Here is an 18,489-nt window from a genome sequence, read left to right on the forward strand (position 1 = left end):
TGATGCCCTCTAACTGTTGCTTTGCATAGTTTGTCCAGTTTGATCACTCTTTTGGGGACATCATGACTAGAACCAGGTATATCAGAGCAATCTTTAAAACCATTAATCATATCATGTCCCCCCATCCTTAAAACCTTTAATGGCTTCCATTACACTTGAACAAACCTTGCCCAAAAGCACTGCATAATCTGACCCCTGTCAATCTCTCCTGCTTCACCTGGAGTCATTATCTTCACATGTCAAGCTGTGTCAGTCCTGGCAGCTCTTCAGAGCTGGCAAACCCCCCTGCCTTGGGGCCTTTCTGTTTGCTATCTTCTTATTTCCATCTGAAACAGTATTCTCTAACTCTTTTATTGGCTCATTTCTTTTCATTTCCATGACTGACCTAAAGGCAACCTTCTTAGTGAGGTCTTTCGTGAATAAAATCTAGTAGGCCCAACGTGGAGGGGCCTGTGCTAAGCCCTACTGCAACTTTCTATCTCCTATAAATGCCAAACTTGCCCATAAGACCTAATTTAAATCCAGCCAGATCTCTATCAGTCATCAGCAGGCTAACTTCCTTATTCCTAAGCAAACAACTGCTCCCCACTTTGTTAAATACCCCTAAGTAAAATAGAAATTTAATGCCAGCCAATTAGAACATTTCCTCACCTGCTTCTGCATTTGCTCTATATAATCTCCTTTCCAAACACTGGGTGGAGCTTTCGTCCACTTTCTATATGGGTTGCTGCTCAATTCATGAATTGCTCAATAAAGCTGTGAGATCCTAAATTGCATGAAAAGGTTTTCTTTTAACACTTTTGGCCACCATCAAGGAATCCGAAGGCAACTGCTAATGGTCCCTGAGACAACAAGACACACAGATAAAGGCGCCTTTTGAGTTTTCTGTCCTCATTGCCATCTCCAAGAATTGCGGGTGAGTGCCTCTCAGGTGAGTGCCACTCTTTGTGTTTGAGCTCTCTGATCTCACTAGCTTTTAGCCCAAAGGTTAGCAGGTCAATCAATTGATGATAATGCTCAAATTCTTAGCCCAAGTCACTAGCTTTTTGGTGCAATCCACAGTTGCATTTTTACTACTGCTGGCTGCTTTCCTCTGTGTACAAGGTAAAAAGTGCATTTTCCATGTTAGCAGGTCAACCCGACTAACGAGAAGGTCCAAATTTTGAGTCTGAATCCTTAGCCTTTGGTTCTGTCTTCAATTTCATTTCTGCTATTCCTGGTTACTTTGTCCTCTCCACAAGGTAGGAAGTGAAATGATAAAGATCGGATCCTCAAACTCCAAAAACTTTGAATTTCCCCCCTCTGGCATCTCAGCATATTACATGTTCCAAAATGATTGGGCCAGAAGCTGTGCCTATCTAAACAAATAGCAAAATCTCATTAAAGCCAACCTAGAGTTGCGATGGCCTTTAAGGGGAACATTCCAATTAGACAAATTTACTCATCTTAGAAGTGACTCAAAAAAAAAAAAGAGATCCCAAATTAGGCCCAATGTGATGCCTATATTAATTGGTACTCAAAGTTTACTAAGAAATTAAGAGACTCTAAAAATAGTTTATATAAACTGAGTTTTGTATTTCTTTGTTTTCTATGTTTCTCTGTTTTTAGGAATGACTCATAGCTGAAAAATTTTAAATTATAGCTATAAGCTCTCTATTTGTGTCTGTCTATATATTTAATGTATGATATTTTCCTACCTCCAGATGACATTATCAAATTAGCTTGTAAACTTAAAAGAACTCCATTCAAGTTGGGTTAAAGAGAAATAAGCACTTATAAAAATTTGCTCATTTTAAGTCCTAGAAAATTAAGGAAACAAAACTTCTAATATATACAATAGGAAAAAAAAGTATTCATAGAACTAAAACCAAATTTTAAAAGAAATTAATTTCACATTATTCAGAGAAACATTTTACAAACGGGAATAGTTAATAGTGTTAGTTAAATAAAGACAGCTATGTCTTCTGAATTATCAATGTTTAGTACAAAACAATCACACTTTTATTCTACTTGGATATTTTCTTCCTAAATTATATAGGTTTACTGAGAAAATAAGCTAGCATTATATCTACTAGATCTTTAAGATGATGAAAAATACAAAGTGTGTTTAACCAAATTGAGTTATTATTTTGACAAACTTTATTTTAAGAATAATTGTGTTTTCTATGATGTTTGTTTGAAGACAATTTCAAAGATCTTTTTGGTAACTTAAGGTGTGCAGCTATGTAAAGTATACAGGAGGTAAAAGGAAAAAGCACAGTTTTGACCTAAAGTAAAATGACTGGTTGTCACAGAATGAGAAGCAGGAATATGTAGGAAAAGACCTGAATGGATATAGAAAGTTGTAAAAGGTTTGTGAAAAGGAATTTTATTTGTCACGGTCAAGGTTGGTTAAGATTTCATGGGCTTATGAGAATTTTAAGAGTTTTCTTATCAAATGGTATCTTCATGCGAAACTACAATTCGGTTTTCTTTCTGTTAAAATGAAAAAGTTTTCTTGGATTATTCCTCTTCTCTTTACCATCTGAGTAATCTCCTGAGGCGAAGATTCTTGTCTTATCAGAATAATATCTTTATTAATAGTTATATTGACTTCCGTATTCTTTATTGTTTTAGAAAACAATTCTTTTCACTTTTAAAAGGACTGTCTTTTTTTTTTTTTTACAATCATATTAACTCCTATTTACTCATTTATTATTACTGTGGTTAAATAGGGAACCAAATATTGTTCATAGTAACCCATTTTCCTATTTAACAAAAGCTTCAAACCTGACAACTTTTTGACATTTTACCTTACCAAAATCAAACCCTAAATGATGCCGTATTGATCTCAAACTGTTTTTGGGGATTTTCTAGAGGGTCCCTGGAAGATCACAAAGGATTTGTTCTTTCACCTTGTAAAAAGAGAGGTGCTAGAAATAGGTTAATCTGATATCTTATGAGTTGCATAATTTGGAAGTGTTGCCAAATAAAAAAAGATTTTCTAACCTTCTGTTTGTCAAAATTGTGTGGGTAGACTGCTATTAAAGTAAACATTACAGAAATTGTCTAAACTTCATGAAGATTTGTCTATGTTCTTACTGTCCTTGAGATGTCCTAGTACTGATCTGCCTGGTATTAGACAACAGTAATAACATTGGACATAATTTGTTATTCTTTAAAAATGTTACAGTCACAGAATCAACCAAATTTCCTTTTCAATTGTATTATTTTTGTAATGAACTTTCATCAGAACTTTCCCTTTTGTAAAGCAGTAAAAGTTAAGCACAGCCATTTTAAGTCTTTTGTCTCTATAAGAAAATTTTTATTCTAATGCTTCACTAAAAAAGCACTTGCAATCAGCTACAGGCCACATGCTTAGTCTTCAATAAAAAGGACAGTCTCAGAGCCCATAGAAAGGACTCTGCCAGGTACTCCATGGCACAGGCTTCTATTGACATTGATTAAATAACTTTGATACCATACCACTGGATGGTTCAAGATTCCAGAATTACAGTGAAGATGATAGGGGTCATAAGATTGCCAAAACAAGGTTAAGCAAAACAAGAACTAATTATCTAGGACTGTATAAACTGATAAGGGATGATTATAATTTTGTTTAGATTATTGCTGATGTTTTAATGTTCCATTTTCTGTATACATGGAATCCCTTATTCTTTTCCATTAAGCTATCTACAATTCATAAAACATTCATATACATCCATCTTTTCCTCCCCTGGACAAATTCTGGACCTTCCAGAATTTGGAAACTCTTATTGAATATTCTTATTTTTATGGCAAAATAATTACTTGAATAGATTCAATCAGAATCCATCCTCCTTGTTAACAGGACATAATGGGAGATGCTAGTTATAGAACCAAGGCTTTCACTGGAATGTTATATTTAAGAATAATGCTTATTTCATCAGATGTGACCAGGCACTTTCAATCAACTAATACTCACAAAAACTCTTGAAAAACTAGTCTGGTACCTGGCTCCAGGGTTCCCAGCCTTGCAGGTCAGTAAAGAAAGTTACTTTCTGGACTGCACGTAAAATCTGGTGTCAAGTTCTTGGCTTGGCTTCTTAGCCTCCAGAGGCTTTTTAAAGTCCTTATGAAAACTAACATCAAAGCAAACAAACAAACAAAAAGTTTATTTAATAAATTCCATTCTTGCTACACCTTTGTAAATAATAAGGCCACATCTAATAAAACTAGCCTTATTCCATGATTAAGAAAAATCTTTTTTGAGGTGATCTTTGATCAAAAGGAGGGTGATTGTAGAGAAACTTTATTTCAATAGAAAACTATAGCATACTCCTGTGGGTTATCAGATTATGTTCCTGTTCATTATCTGAGATAGTTTGCGTCCCCTTTGCAAAGTGCTGATAACTGCATGGCTTTGTTACCTTCATGTAAATTGAATTAGATCCTGTGATCTTGCGTATGTCTACCCTAAATGCCAATCAGAAAGCTAATTTAGTATCTTTTATATACCAAGCCTCAAAGTGACAAAAGAGTATTAATATTATTAATATCCCTAATCCTTTGACCTATATAATACAGGGTTCCACTCTTTCATGCACATCATCATAGCTTCCCTAGGAACACATGACCTAGAGCCAGCAGTTATAAATAAATCTAAGGTTCTGAAACAGAGCTTTAATACCACCTGAATACTCTTCAGGCTCTCCAGGAGGAAGCTGACATATTCATATCAGTGTTCTTGCAAAATAGTCAGGCTCTAGATACCCTGACTACCTGTGAGCAATGTTGCATTTATTTAAATAAGTTTGGTCAAGTGATAATAACCCAGATATTTTTAAGAGACAAGTTAAGCTGATACATGAAATCAATGAGGCTCAAACAATTTAATATATTGATAGCACATGTCAGGACAACTTGGATCGGGCCTCTTAGAAGTTGACTTTGAAATTTTTAACAAATCTGAGGCTTCACATTGGACCCCCTCGGTTAATTTACATTCCTGAGACAACACAAGTGGCCTGGGGGTGTCACTGATGCTGAATGGCCACTTGCATTGAACTCCTAATTAGGAGTTAACATAAATGGACATATGATCAGAAACTTACATATAACAGAAATTGCTGAGTCCACTGAAAAAACTATTACCATACAACAAAAATCTTTGTATCATTTAGGTAGAATTGCTTTAGATAATAGAATTGTACTTGACTACTTGATGGCTAAGCAAGGAAGAGTTTGAGCAGTTATCAATACCGTCTACTGTACCTGGATAAACACTTCTGGGAAAGTCAAAAAGCAGTTTCATGAAATAATCAAATAAGCCACTTGGCTCAAGCAAGAAAATCCTTCCTTGGGATCATTCTTTGATCTCTTTGATTTCAGTTGGTTTGTGTCATGGGGTCCTTGGCTCAGAAGCATATTCCAAACATTGTACATTTCACTACTCATAGTAGTCATAATAGCCTCCCTGGCACACTGTTTCCTTCTAAAGTTTGTAAAAAGAAATAAAATAGAGTTATTATGGCTAAGAAATTTAAAATGGAGTCAGAGGTCATTCTGGAGATTACTTTTAGGCAAATATCAGGCAGATATCACAATCTGCCAAACTATGCAAAGCTCAAGCAGCAATGTTCCTCATATTCCCAAGGACATCTGGACACCACAAAACAAACGACAAGATAAAGAACTCAATTAACTGTCTAACCTGAAGGACAATTGGAGCACTACACCACCAACCACAAACAACTTATCTAATCCTTTTTCTCTAAAAATCCTTGCCTAGAAATGCTAAGAAGGAAAACAATTTGGGTTGCTACCTGAAACTGTGCTCACTGATTTGCAATTCTAAGAAGCCAACTAAATGCCTTTGTTGCCTTGAGCTTTGCTTGTTATTTCTAGGTTGACAAGTTTTAAGTGGTTACACCCAGCCATGTCACCAAATGGTGTCCATCCATCTAGGATAGAACAATGAAGAGAACAAAAATAATCAACCCCTTGAGATCTATAAAATCACCTCTGAGAGTGATTTAGAGCCAACAGATGGTGACTGAGAGTTGCACTAATGCCTTGGCTTGGCCCAACCAAAAGGGGAAGAATTGAAAATTAAATATAGCAGGCCCAACCCGGAGGTACCATGCCAAGCCCCACAGCAAGTTTCTATCTCTAAATTTCTGACTCATCCAGATGACCAAATTTAAATGCAGCCAGATCTTTATCAATTATTGCCAGCCAAATTCCTCATACCTAAGCAACCACCTGTTCCTCACTTTGTTAGTCCTCCTCTAAGTAAAATGGAAACTTAACATCAGCCAATCAGAATATTTCTTCACTTGCTTGTATTTCATTCTATGTGATCTTCTTTCCACCCCCTGGGTGGAGCTTCCTTCTACTTTCTGTATGGGACACTGCCTGACTCATGAATGGCTCAAAAAAGCTGTAAGCTCCTAAATTGCATGAAAAGTTTTTCTTTTAACATTTGCTATTCTTGCACATTTAAAATTTTTTTCTCTCATTGTGTATCACGATATAATAAATCACAGGATCAAATCATTTACAAAGAATATAGGAAAATGAAGGAAAAATAAGTAGGATTTAGCCATGAGGTGAAGAGAATAATTACAACATCTGCAAAATCAGTATATGTGCAAAGATTAGTGACACTAATTACATCAATGGCAGGATGATGAGAAAGGTGATGGGGAGGAGTGGTTTCGGGCCACACTCTAGGGTGTTCTTTGTGATAAACTAAACTTGTCTTCACCTTGTAATCAATCATCCAAATGAGCATTAATTAGAACTTAAGAACATTACCAAATTTTGTCTCTTCTTTCACTTAAGATACATTGCTAACCTATTTCCAAATCAATAAATATGCACTAACACCATTATGTCTACTAGCCACATTTAACCTCTCCCACAGCACATTTCATGTTGTTTCCAAGATACGACTCTATAACTAAGATGTTCTTGAACATTTCTGTGATTAGTTATCAAAGAAGAGATAACCAGAAAGTGAGATTTCCAAGTGGGAGAAAAGTAAGTTTTTACAATTTAGGATTCTTGCTGTCAAAAGTACTCCAAAACTGGATTAACAATTTACAAACTGACGAATACTGTGCAAGAGTGCCAGTGTTTTGCACATTCTCTTCAACATGATATAGTCTTGCTTTTTTCTCTTAATATTGTGGAAAATGACACTTCATTGTTTTTTTTTGCACAACTTTCATTACATGAGAAATTGAGCATCTTTTATTATACGCATTAATTTGTATTTGAACATATGTGAATAACCTTTTTGCATATTTTGGCCATGTTTCTATTTAAGCAATTGTAATTTTTATACTAAACTCAAATAACTTTTTATATATTAATATTAGTTTTGATTGGGAGCCTCAAATGAGCAATTAACAAACATGAAACTATTCTATTTTTATCAGTTTTTAGAACAAATTTGCTTTGTGTGTCTCCACTTCTTTCTATATGCAAGTGAAGAAAATTGACATTTAATGGTATTTTTTGTTCTGAAATCTTTTGTACAATTAATGGAGTCTTTTGTTCTCAACTATAAAGTATCTCCCAAGTATTTTGTATATTCCTTTTGCAGTAAGATTAGTAGATCATTATGTCTTACATATCTTGAAAGTTTAGTTGACTTTTAATTTTATTCTAAGTTTTTTGATCTATTAAAAGTTTCCATTTTTATGGGGTTAAATCTCTCACTCTTTTTCTTTATGACTCCTCTTTTTGTGTCATGCTTATGTCCCTAAGATGCATTCTTACTTTTTCAGTTGTCTTATAATTCATTCTTAACAGATCAAATACATCTGGAATTTATTTTGACTCATGCTGTAAAATAAGGAATCTATTACCCAAATGCCAGCCAATTATTTGTATATTATAAAATAATCTAATTTTATTTCCCATAAGTTTAAGATGTCAATATCATAAAACACTAAATATATATACACACACACACATATATATGCATATATAGAAATACACAATCATGAACACACACCTGGATCTGCTTCTAGGCATTTTGCCTTCCTCAGCTGATATATTCCTTAATTTCTCTCTTTGTTAAATAAATAGAATTCAATTATGTATTACATTACTCATTAAGATTTTACTGAATCTTTACTGAGTAATCAAGTTACATAATTAAATATAGTGTATAACATCTCAAATACACACACACACACACACACACACACACACATATATATTTAATTTATTCTAGGAGAAAGTGCCCCTCATTCCTCTTTTCAAAGGTTATTCACACTCCTATCAATTTAAAATCAGCTTTGTTTTAAAATATAAGCCTTTTATTCACCTGTCAAGGTGAGTTCAAGGTAAACCTTGAGACTTTTAAGGCTAAAAATAGTGTATTTATGCAATTTCAACATATTTCAAAATCAGCAAAAGATTAATATTTAAATTATAATTATAAAAAAACTGAAAGAAGTTATTTCTTCCTAGTCAAATATGGAATTTTTGTCTAATATTAAAATGGTTACTAAAAGATAATATAACAAAGAATAAGACAGATGCATTTGTTAAGGAATAATTTTGAGGGAGGAAAGCAATGCTTTTCAGATAGTTTAATTTCAAAGAAGTATTTTTTCTACCAGTCAGAAAACATAATGAAATAAGTAACAGGGAATATAAGCTCCCTAGTAATATACCAGAGGTATTGCATGTCTCAAATATTTAAAATACTATATGTGCATACTCACATGGATAACATTTCATTCATGGTTTCATTTGATTAAGCACAAATGAAGTGGATGGTCCCTGTAGTTCCTAAATAATCTAGATAATTATGGAATCTACATTTGATTTTGTACTGTACAGACTTTAGTCTCACAATTCATGCACATACACCTGACCTTGGCTGTCTAATAGTTGAAAGAACCTGGAACCAGCACACCTGACTTTGAGCACTGACTTCCCTAAACCTCCATCCCCATGCTTATAAAAACAGGATAATAACTCCTGACTATTTCACTTGACAGTTTGGGAAGATTAAGTGAAAGAATGTATGTAAATGCAATTTTTTAAAGTTATTCAACATTTTACTTTGCTTCTTCTTTACAATGGTATAATATTAAATGGTTATCTTAAGACTAAATTACATATTGGGAAAAATTCACATTTGATGGATAAATGAGAGTCATCTGGAGATTGAAATAGATAGAACGGAATGTTCTCTACAGAACTGATTAAAAAAAAACTGCATTTCAAGGATTTGCTCAACCTTATTAAGATTCAACTAGTGCAGTACTGACTACACAGAAATCTTTCAGTAAATATATACTGATTGATTGGAAAACACATTTGAAGGCATTTAAAATGTGAGCTATTTGTTCAAGCTGTTCAAATAAAATTACACAGATAAAAAATTCCCCTTTACACTATTTATGAGACATTGTTGTCCAGTCAGTTTGAGTCAACAATTAATACTTCTTTATTGGTTATCTGTAGTAATCCCAATTGTTTTTATGACATATACAAAGAAGTAGAAGTTGTAGTGAGCCTCTCCTCTCAAGGAGTTTACTATCAAATCCAAGAAACATGTAATTTGCAATCAGCTATTGGGGGAAAATTAAGACTTCTGAGGAAAGTTAGTAAGGTCTGGAGTCTCAGATTTTCACCCTTTTGCTACATAGTGATTTCTTTTTCCTTGGCATGCATGGAATCAGCAAGGAAAATGCTAACACATCATGATTCTCTCCTCCAGTATTTGGGAATCCTAATGAGAGAATTCTGATGAACTATTCCCACGGAAACAAAAAGGCTTCTTAGATTCTATGACAAGTATTTTAGGTGGATTTTTTTAATGTTATATTGGAAAAAATAATATATGATATTTTGAATTCTTGTATACATAGTGTGGTTTTCTTTCCTTTTCTTTTATACTTTCTTCATTTTTTACATTTCTTTTGGAGATGAGAGGCTTGGGTTGTTGAGAGGGAGAATCCAACGTAAGTTATTCAGGGACTAGGATTTCTAAAGTTCTCAGTAAAGCCCAGATATTTAGTTTAGATTATCTTTTTTTAATTAGATTTATTTCTTAGGTTTATGGAAAACTTGTACAAGAAATACAGAGTTCCTGTTTACACCCTCCTCCCACCCACACAGTTTTCACTGTTATTAACATCTTGCATTAATGTGGTATATTTGTTAAAATTGATGAACCGGTATTGATACATTATTATTAACCAAAGTTCGTAGTTTACCTTAGGGCTCACTCTTTGTGTTGTACAGTTTATGGCTTTTGATAAATGGGTAATGTCATGCATCCATCATTAGAGAATCATACAGAATATTTTCACTGCCTAAAAATGCCCTATGATCCATCTATTCCGTTCTCCTCCTTCCCATCCATGGCAACCACTGATCTTTATACTGTCTCTATAGTATGCTTTTTCCAGAATATCATATGGTTGTAATCAAACTGTATGTTGCCTTTTCAGGCTTCCCTCCTCCACTTAGCAATATGTATTTATGGTTCATCCATATCTTTTTCATTGCTTGATAGTTCAGTTTCTTATTGCTGAATACCATTCCACTGTTGGGATGAACCACAGTTTGTTTATCCATTCACCTATAGAAGGACAACTTGGTTGCTTCCAATGTTGGGCAATTATGAATAAAGCTGATATAAACAGTTATGTGCAGCTTTTTGGGTGGGCATCAGTTTTCAAATGATTTGAATAAATACCTAGGAGTACAATTGCAGGAGCATTTGGTAAGAATATGTTTAACTTTGAAAGAAAAGTTATCTATTTTCCTTAATGATTATAAGCACAGCATATTATAAAACAAAGGAAAGGGAATAATATTAAACTTATTGATGCCCACTGCATGTTGTGCCTATAGACATGAAACTTGGACAACGTCATGGGAATCTTCAGAGTACGCCCCTGAATAGGTTTAACTTTTGGTGCACTGGGCCACAAACTGTTGAAGAACTGATGTTGGCAATTAAAAAGGTTATGAAAAATTTTTATTGAGGTTCAAACCTAAATAATTAGAAGATGATATTGGGTGATGTTGCTTTTTATGTATGTATATCATATACCCTTAAAATCTCTGTAACATTTTATGTTTGTTTTGGGAATTAAATTTGAAACATAAAGCTTCACAACAGATGGGTCAGCTTGAGCATTGGATTTCAGATTTTATGTTGGTATGTTTATGAATTCTCTGCTCCATTAAGTCTTCAACCTAATAACCTTAAAGGCCCTTGAGATTGTCCATTTTAATGCCTGTTGATTGATATTTATATTTTTCTGCAGCAAGTCCTTTTATTTTAAAATTACTTTTGAAGGAGTTAAACTAGTTCACTATAATCAGAAAATAAAAACATAATTTTCCCCTAATAAAATACAAAGATAATGAAAATAAATAGGTGGATTTATGGATGTGTACCAACACATCACTAAATGTTCTAAAGCTTAGCTGATTCTGCTTACAAAGTCACTTTAATAATCAGTAGACTACTGCCAAATCCATTTCACAATAGCAAATGATATCAATAACCAAGATGGTCAGAGTCATCCCACCAAGTAGACTGCCTAGACAGGCAAGGTTCTAAGGTTCTGAATACTGACCCCCTCCCACCTTCATTCTCTCTCATCTCCTAACATTTTATAAAAATAGATTTCTGTAGTCCACTTTTGACATTACAATCTCAGTAGAAAACTGAAACAGCTTGTCTCTTACAGATTCAGGTCAAGGTGGGTGGGAGAGGGTGCTGAGGCACAGTTGTCCTCAGTTAATTTCTTCCTGGCTTTGATATGTGGTAATGACTGAAAATGGAGTAACAGGACACCCGGCCCGTGACTATCATTCCTTACACCCAGGGGAATTGATCAGTTTGACAAGGCAGGGTTCATGCTCCCCAGGAAAGCCCTCTGAGCTACTAGATAACAATTTATGCTGGTACAAGTAATTTCATAAGTGGTTCTTCTTCTGAGCAGTTCTCAAAGCAACTCCTGGGAGATTGGGAGATGCAGAGCATCCAACAACTAAGATGAAGTACTTTGAACTGCTTAACCCTTTGTAAAACTAATGTCCTAATCTAAGTTTGTAATTCATCACTCTCATTGACTGATAGAAGCTTTTTAATCTACTCATGTCAAGAAAGTAATAATTTTCTATTCTAGTGTACCCTAGCCTGTAAACTCTCCCAAAGGAACCCTCAACAACAGAGAGCATCTGCAGAAAGCATGATGGTCCTATCAACTGATGAGAATCATCTGAGATTATTTCTATTAATATCGAAATTACTATGACACTGAGCCACTGTACCAGCCCCTTTTTTGATGTTCTCTCCACCTCTATTAATATACGTGCTTATGACTCACATGTTAGTGATAGGACAACTTCACAGTGTTGGGAGAACTAAAATGAATTGACACATAGCACTTAGGATACAGTAAGCATTCAATAAATATTAGTAGTTGTTAATGAATGCCAACCTGCATGTCAGCCTTGTTCTCCTTTTTCCACTCCAAGTCTTCTGACTCCTTAGAGCCATTGCAGCCAGGAGCCTGAAGGTAGGAGAGAGTCAGATCGTGGGGGCTGGGAAGGCACAACCCTCCATTTTACCATTCTGACACAAGAGTTAAAGAGATCCTTTCCTGAATGCCCCTGGGCAGGGCTGTGACTATACTGCCACTTTTAAGAAGACTCAACTGAAAACTCATGGATACGAATCTTACTTACAAGTGCTAATAGATACGGTGTGTTTTGGAGCCCACCAGGCTTGGTTTAACCTTATGGATTCCCTAACAGTCCAGCACTTCAGCTGACAATTTGCCTACAAGTAGCACAGTTCAGCTTAGATCTCACCATCAAAAGCAGTAAAGCATTCTGCTTGAGGTTCAACTGCTGTAAGGTCCAGAGGAGAAAAGAAATCTCCTATTACCCCAACCAAAGTCTTACCTCCTGAAGTCTCATTGCTTGTCCCAGGATCTGCCTTTTCCTCAGAATCATTTTAAAACAAAAACTCACATCTCTGCAATATAAAACTATAGATTAATGTAATTTAATCCTTTTAAATCTTCTAAAGAAAAGAAACATTTCTAGTATCTCTGCCCTCCTGGCTTGCCACCCAGGCAAAAAAAAAAAAAAAAAAAAAAAAAAAAAACAGCAATGTCATCTGACCTAGAACTCTGACTCAACTAAATGTAGTGAATTTTATATTGCAAAGCTGAATACTTAGCTTCTCCATCTAAACCATCTGCATTTAGTTTTTTGGACTACTTCAGTTCTTTCCATGGAACAATAACTGGTAAATTATGGAACATCATAAACATTTATTGGCACACTCATTAATTTAAGCAAAAATTGTTTTAATTGCCTATCATTTCTTGGCACTGGTAAATTAAAACAAACTATATATATATATATATATATATATATATATATATGTGTGTGTGTGCCTGTCTTCCACAAGCTTAAAAAATCTAGTGTTAGAAAGATAATATGTTAACTAATTATTATTATAAATTGCTATAGGTTTTATGCAACAAACAGATAGCAATGCAGAATAGCAGCATATGGAATTTGCATGGTGCAGGGTTCTTATAATAACTGTGTGGTTTGTTTAGCAATGCTATGCTTTTTGGGTCTGAACTTGTTCTTGAGAATATTATTTTGCCATTATGTCTGAAAAGTTCAGATGCTGGATAAATGTTGAAAATAATAGTAAAAAGAAATGTTTCACTATAATGTAACAGAAGTGGTACTAATAAAAAAATAGATATATAAAAATGGCAAATTTGATGTGTCTTGGAAGAATAATTTGAAAGCAGTATTGATTTTGAGAAATAAATAGCAAATCATACATCATGTGAACAATACTGTGCCTATCCAATAGTCAGGAAACAAGAGGAGCCCCCTACATTCTACTTTTTCCAGTTTTGATAACCTTCTAACAATCCAAGGCATGTTTCTTACTTACCAGGCTTATAGTTTCTTTATTCCCACTAAAATATAAGTCCCATAAGGTTGGTGTTTTCTTGTCTGATGAATCCCAAACACTTCAAATGGCATCTTACACATAGCAGGGGCTCAATAAATATTTAAGTAAAAGAATATGAAAGTAAAGGAGTGAGTAAACAGATAAAGAATCTGATTATTTCCAAATGACTAATACTGGACTTCCGACAGCAATCCCCACCCACCCCACCCAACCACCTCGCGGCCCCGTGGCCCTGGGTCCAAATGGCAGTGGCCTGGCTCTGTGCCGATGGGGACAGTGGAGTTTATTTACAGATGAGGAAGTTAACTAAGCAATTTTGACAGCTCCCTGGAACAGACCTCTTCTGATATTTCTAGCATCTCAAGCTATGTCCTTAGTGAATTGCTTTGAAGAAGAGGAAGTTCCAGAAGCATGGATCCTTCTTCATGTTGTTCAGGATCAGATAGGAGCTGGGAATTACAGCTATCTGAGATTAAATTATGAGGGAAAGATAATTCTTAACATGCAGAGCTTAAGAGGTGATGCAGACCTGTATGTGTCTGACAGCACCCTCCACCCAAGCTTTGGTGAATATGAATTACAATCTGTTACTTGTGGCCAGGACATTGTTTTTATACTAGCACCCTCCAAGGTCCCCATGGGAATAGGTATCTATGGACATCCGTCTCACCATGAAAGTGAATTTGAAATGAAAGTATATTATGATAGAACAATCAAACAGTACCCATTTGGTGAGAATGCCTTTTCTTCAGATGATACAGATTCAAGTCAGAGCATGCTTATGCTCCAAGAAGATACCTCTAAAGAAGACAAATGCATTCTTTGGATAATATTAATTAGTGTTTTGAAATCGGTACTAGAAATTCTTTTTTGATTCATTGGACATACTCTGCAGCATAATACCCTTAATGTGTGAAGTTGACTGCGGTTTGCTCTGAACCTTGCTACTTTTTCCTATCTGAGATTCTGGTTACCTTTTCCAGATGGAGGATGAAAAATAAAGCCATACAAAGTTTTATTACCTCATTTACTCCCAAAGTGGGGAATGTAGCAAGCACACTATTTGTTGTTTAAAGATCAAAATTCCTATGAAAGGAATATGCACAATAAAATGTTTAAACCTCCTTTTGAGTAGTTTGTCAGGTGATTAAAAAAGATTATTCAAGTAATTTAGGTTTATATAAAAAATCAAAATGGAGCAACCTTTTGGGCAGTTACATAACTGCCAAAGTTCAATAACTTTATAATTTTATTTCAGTTAAATATTCTAAATGATGGTAAAATGAGTAAGCTTTCAAGGGTTGCTAAAATCAAATTTGAAATGTAATGAAGGTGATTTTTTTACACTTCGGTTAGCATGGACTAAAACCCCAAGCATATAGGGATGTAGGGATGGTAACTTCTACATTTTTGTCCAGTCCTGTAGCCAGCTAATGACAATTCTAAATCCAGCTGCACCCAATTTTATTAGGCCATTTGTAAGTTTATCACCTTGGGCTGCTTATTAATTAAAACTCTTTAAGTCAACTTCATTATGCTACCTATGGTGAGCCAGAAACAACACCACAAAATAGGAAAGTTTCACAAAAATGATAGTAACTTTTCAGGCTAATGGAGGAACAGGTTAAGTATTTAAAATTAAGTTGCCAAATATTTCCACTCAATTTTTGGAGATAGTCAAAGTACTAAGAGAGAAAAATCTTTTGGAGGATGACCATTTCTCTACCTGGAATTAGTTTCAATGGTAAGAATGGCTTATCATAGAAATAACTTGTAGAATATAAGCACAGTTGCAAAAACGTTTTATTGGCATAAAACTGAGAGTACTGTAAGTAAACTGGCACTGGATATTTCACTTAAATGTATATTATAATATTGGGGTCAAAATCTATTTTATCCCTCTTTCCTGTTTTCCCCTTCTGCCCACTTTCCTGGATGTTGGAGGAGCTTTCTGACAGCAGTCACAAATCAAGTGACCTAGGAAAAAAATTCTTAGTTAATATACAATGAAATTTTATTGTTACAGGACTGAATTTTAAACCCACTTAAGGTCCCCTTCCTTAGCTACTGATGTTAGCTATTGATAATAGCTATTAATATTAGCTATTGATATTCCCCTGTGGATTTGGGTTGGGAAAGACAGTAAGGATTTACTTAAGGAGAGAAAATTAACTTCCTTTAAAACAACCAGTATAATCCATGTCATGGAAAAGCCAGTGCAAGAGTCAAAGCAGTGAGGGTAAAGGAGCTATGGTATCGATGGTACGGACTTTAAAAAAAGAAATTAAAATTCTTTCTGGAATTTCATTCTCTCATACTTAGTTGAACAATAGAAATCCTAATATAAAACCTGTTACTGAATTTGGCCTATTTTCAGCCTTTTTACTCTGATACTCACTTGCAGCTGTGTGTCCAATAGCATTCTCTGAAATCCTGCTGTATTATACTGACACAGCACTTTAAAACTTATCAAGCGTTTAATAACACAATAAGACATTGTACTTTATTCTTGATCTGACTTAATACAAACTATAAACCATTAGTTAAGTTTCATAGCTTCTTAATGATTCCTGGGAAACTTAGTTTGGGGCAAATATTTTACAGAGTATTATATAGTGGTAATTATGCAAATAAGTTCCACAGATATTTGTGTAATGTTTTAGTCCAATTACTGTTATTTATTTTTTGATTCTGTGTTTGCTCTAAAGTAATTTGGAATTGTCATGCTGCCTCAATTTACAGAAATTGGTTTAACATGTATAAAGGCATAGCAGCCATTTTGTTAAGTTTCTAAATAGATGACATATAAAAACAAAATCAAGGTTTTGAAAAAAAATGACTAATACTGGATTAGTTGAGCAAGGTCTCAGGGATTTCAGTGATAATATAAATTTCACAAACATTACCTGTTATGGGTGTCCTAGAAGGAGAAGAGAAGGAAAAAGGGACCAAAAGAATATTTGTGAAAATAATGGCCAAAAATGTCCCAACTCTTATGAAAGACGTCATTATGCATATCCAAGATGCAAAATGTACTTCAAGAGAAAAACCCCATTAGACCTACTATGAGGCACAGAATAAGAATGTCAAATATCAAAAATAAAGGGAGACTCCAGAAAGCAGCAAACAAAAAGCATTTTGTCACATGCAAGGGAACCTCAATAAGTCTAAGTCCCGATTTCTCATCAGAAACCATGGAGGTGAGAAGGCAGTGGTATAATATATATAACATACTGAGAGAGAAAACAACCAGCCAAGAATTCTTTATCCAGCAAAACTGTCCTCCAAAAACTGAGGGAGAGTTTAAAAGATTCACAGATAGACAGAAACTGAGAGAGTTTGTCAAAACGAGAACTACCCTACAAAAGGGAGTTCTGCAGGCTTGAAAGGAAGAGACAGGAGAGATGCTTGGAGTAAAGGGTAGAAATGAAGATTATCAGTAAGGGTAACTAAAATGGTAAAAGTAAGACAAAGAAAAGAAAAGACTTAGAAAAACCAAAAGATAAAATTTATGAAGTAAGTACAGCATTTATAGTAATAACATTGAATGTTAATGTATTAAACTCCCTAGTCAAAAGACACAGATTGGTAGAATGGATTAAAACATGATCCAACTAAATGCAGTCTACAAGAGACTCATCTTAGACACAAAGAAACAAGTAGGTTGAAAGTGAAATGTTGGGAAAAGATATTCAAAACAAATAAGAACCAAAACAGAGCTGAGGTAGATATACTAATACAGAAAAAAAAATAGACTTTAAATGCAAACTGTTACAAGAGACAGAGAATGACATTGTATATTAATAATGGGCAATCCAACAAGATTATAAATTTTTATGCATAAATATTTATTCACCTAACCATGCTGTCCCAAAATTTATAAGGCAAACACTGGCAAAACTGAAGGCAGAAATAGACAACTCTACAATAATAGTTGGAGACTTCAGTGTACCACACTCATCGATAGATAGAACATCTAGACAGAGGATCAATAAGGAAACAAAGAGCTCAAATAATATTGTGAATAAACTAGAACTAACAGGCATATATAGAACATTGCACCCCAAAGCAACAGGATCCACTTTACTCTCAAGTGCTCATGTGTCATTCTCCAGGATAGACCACATGTTAGGTCACAAAACAAATCTCAAGAAATTTAAAAAGATCAAAATTATGCAAAACACTTTTTCTGACTATAGTGGAATGAAGCTGGAAATCAACAATAGGCAGAGAACTGGAAAATTCACAATTATACAGAAGTTAAACAATGCACTCTTTAAAAACAGTGGGTGAAAGAAGAAATTGCAAGATAAATCAGTAAATATCTTGAGATGAAGGAAAACAAAAACAAAACATACCAAAACTTATGGGATATAGCAAAGGCACTGCTGACAGGAAAATTTATAGTTCTAAACACATACATTAAAAAAGAAAAGCTAAAATCAAAGACCTAACAAGCAGAAGAGAAAAAATAATAAAGATTAAAGCAGAAAAAAATGAAATTCAGAATAAAAAAAGCGAAAGAGATT

At 34.4% G+C, this 18,489-nt stretch overlaps 1 protein-coding gene across 1 annotated transcript; it reads left to right on the forward strand.

Moving 5' to 3' along the window:
- Positions 1 to 10,850: 10,850 nt before the first annotated feature.
- Positions 10,851 to 14,834, forward strand: LOC119543699 (UPF0669 protein C6orf120 homolog). The gene is made up of 2 exons (XM_037848630.1): positions 10,851 to 10,884; positions 14,272 to 14,834. The coding sequence occupies exons 1-2, from the start codon at positions 10,851 to 10,853 to the stop codon at positions 14,832 to 14,834; spliced, it is 597 nt and encodes a 198-aa protein (XP_037704558.1).
- The last annotated feature ends 3,655 nt before the right edge of the window (positions 14,835 to 18,489 follow it).

This window comes from Choloepus didactylus, chromosome 9 (assembly GCF_015220235.1).
Source record: "Choloepus didactylus isolate mChoDid1 chromosome 9, mChoDid1.pri, whole genome shotgun sequence".
Taxonomy (NCBI): Eukaryota; Metazoa; Chordata; class Mammalia; order Pilosa; family Megalonychidae; genus Choloepus; species Choloepus didactylus.

Coding starts and splice junctions, on each gene's coding strand:
- LOC119543699 (XM_037848630.1), top strand. CDS start 10,851: ATGAAACTTGGACAACGTCATGGGAATCTTCAGA. Junction 10,885..14,271: donor ACGTCATGGGAATCTTCAGA/GTACGCCCCTGA, acceptor AAGTTAACTAAG/CAATTTTGACAGCTCCCTGG.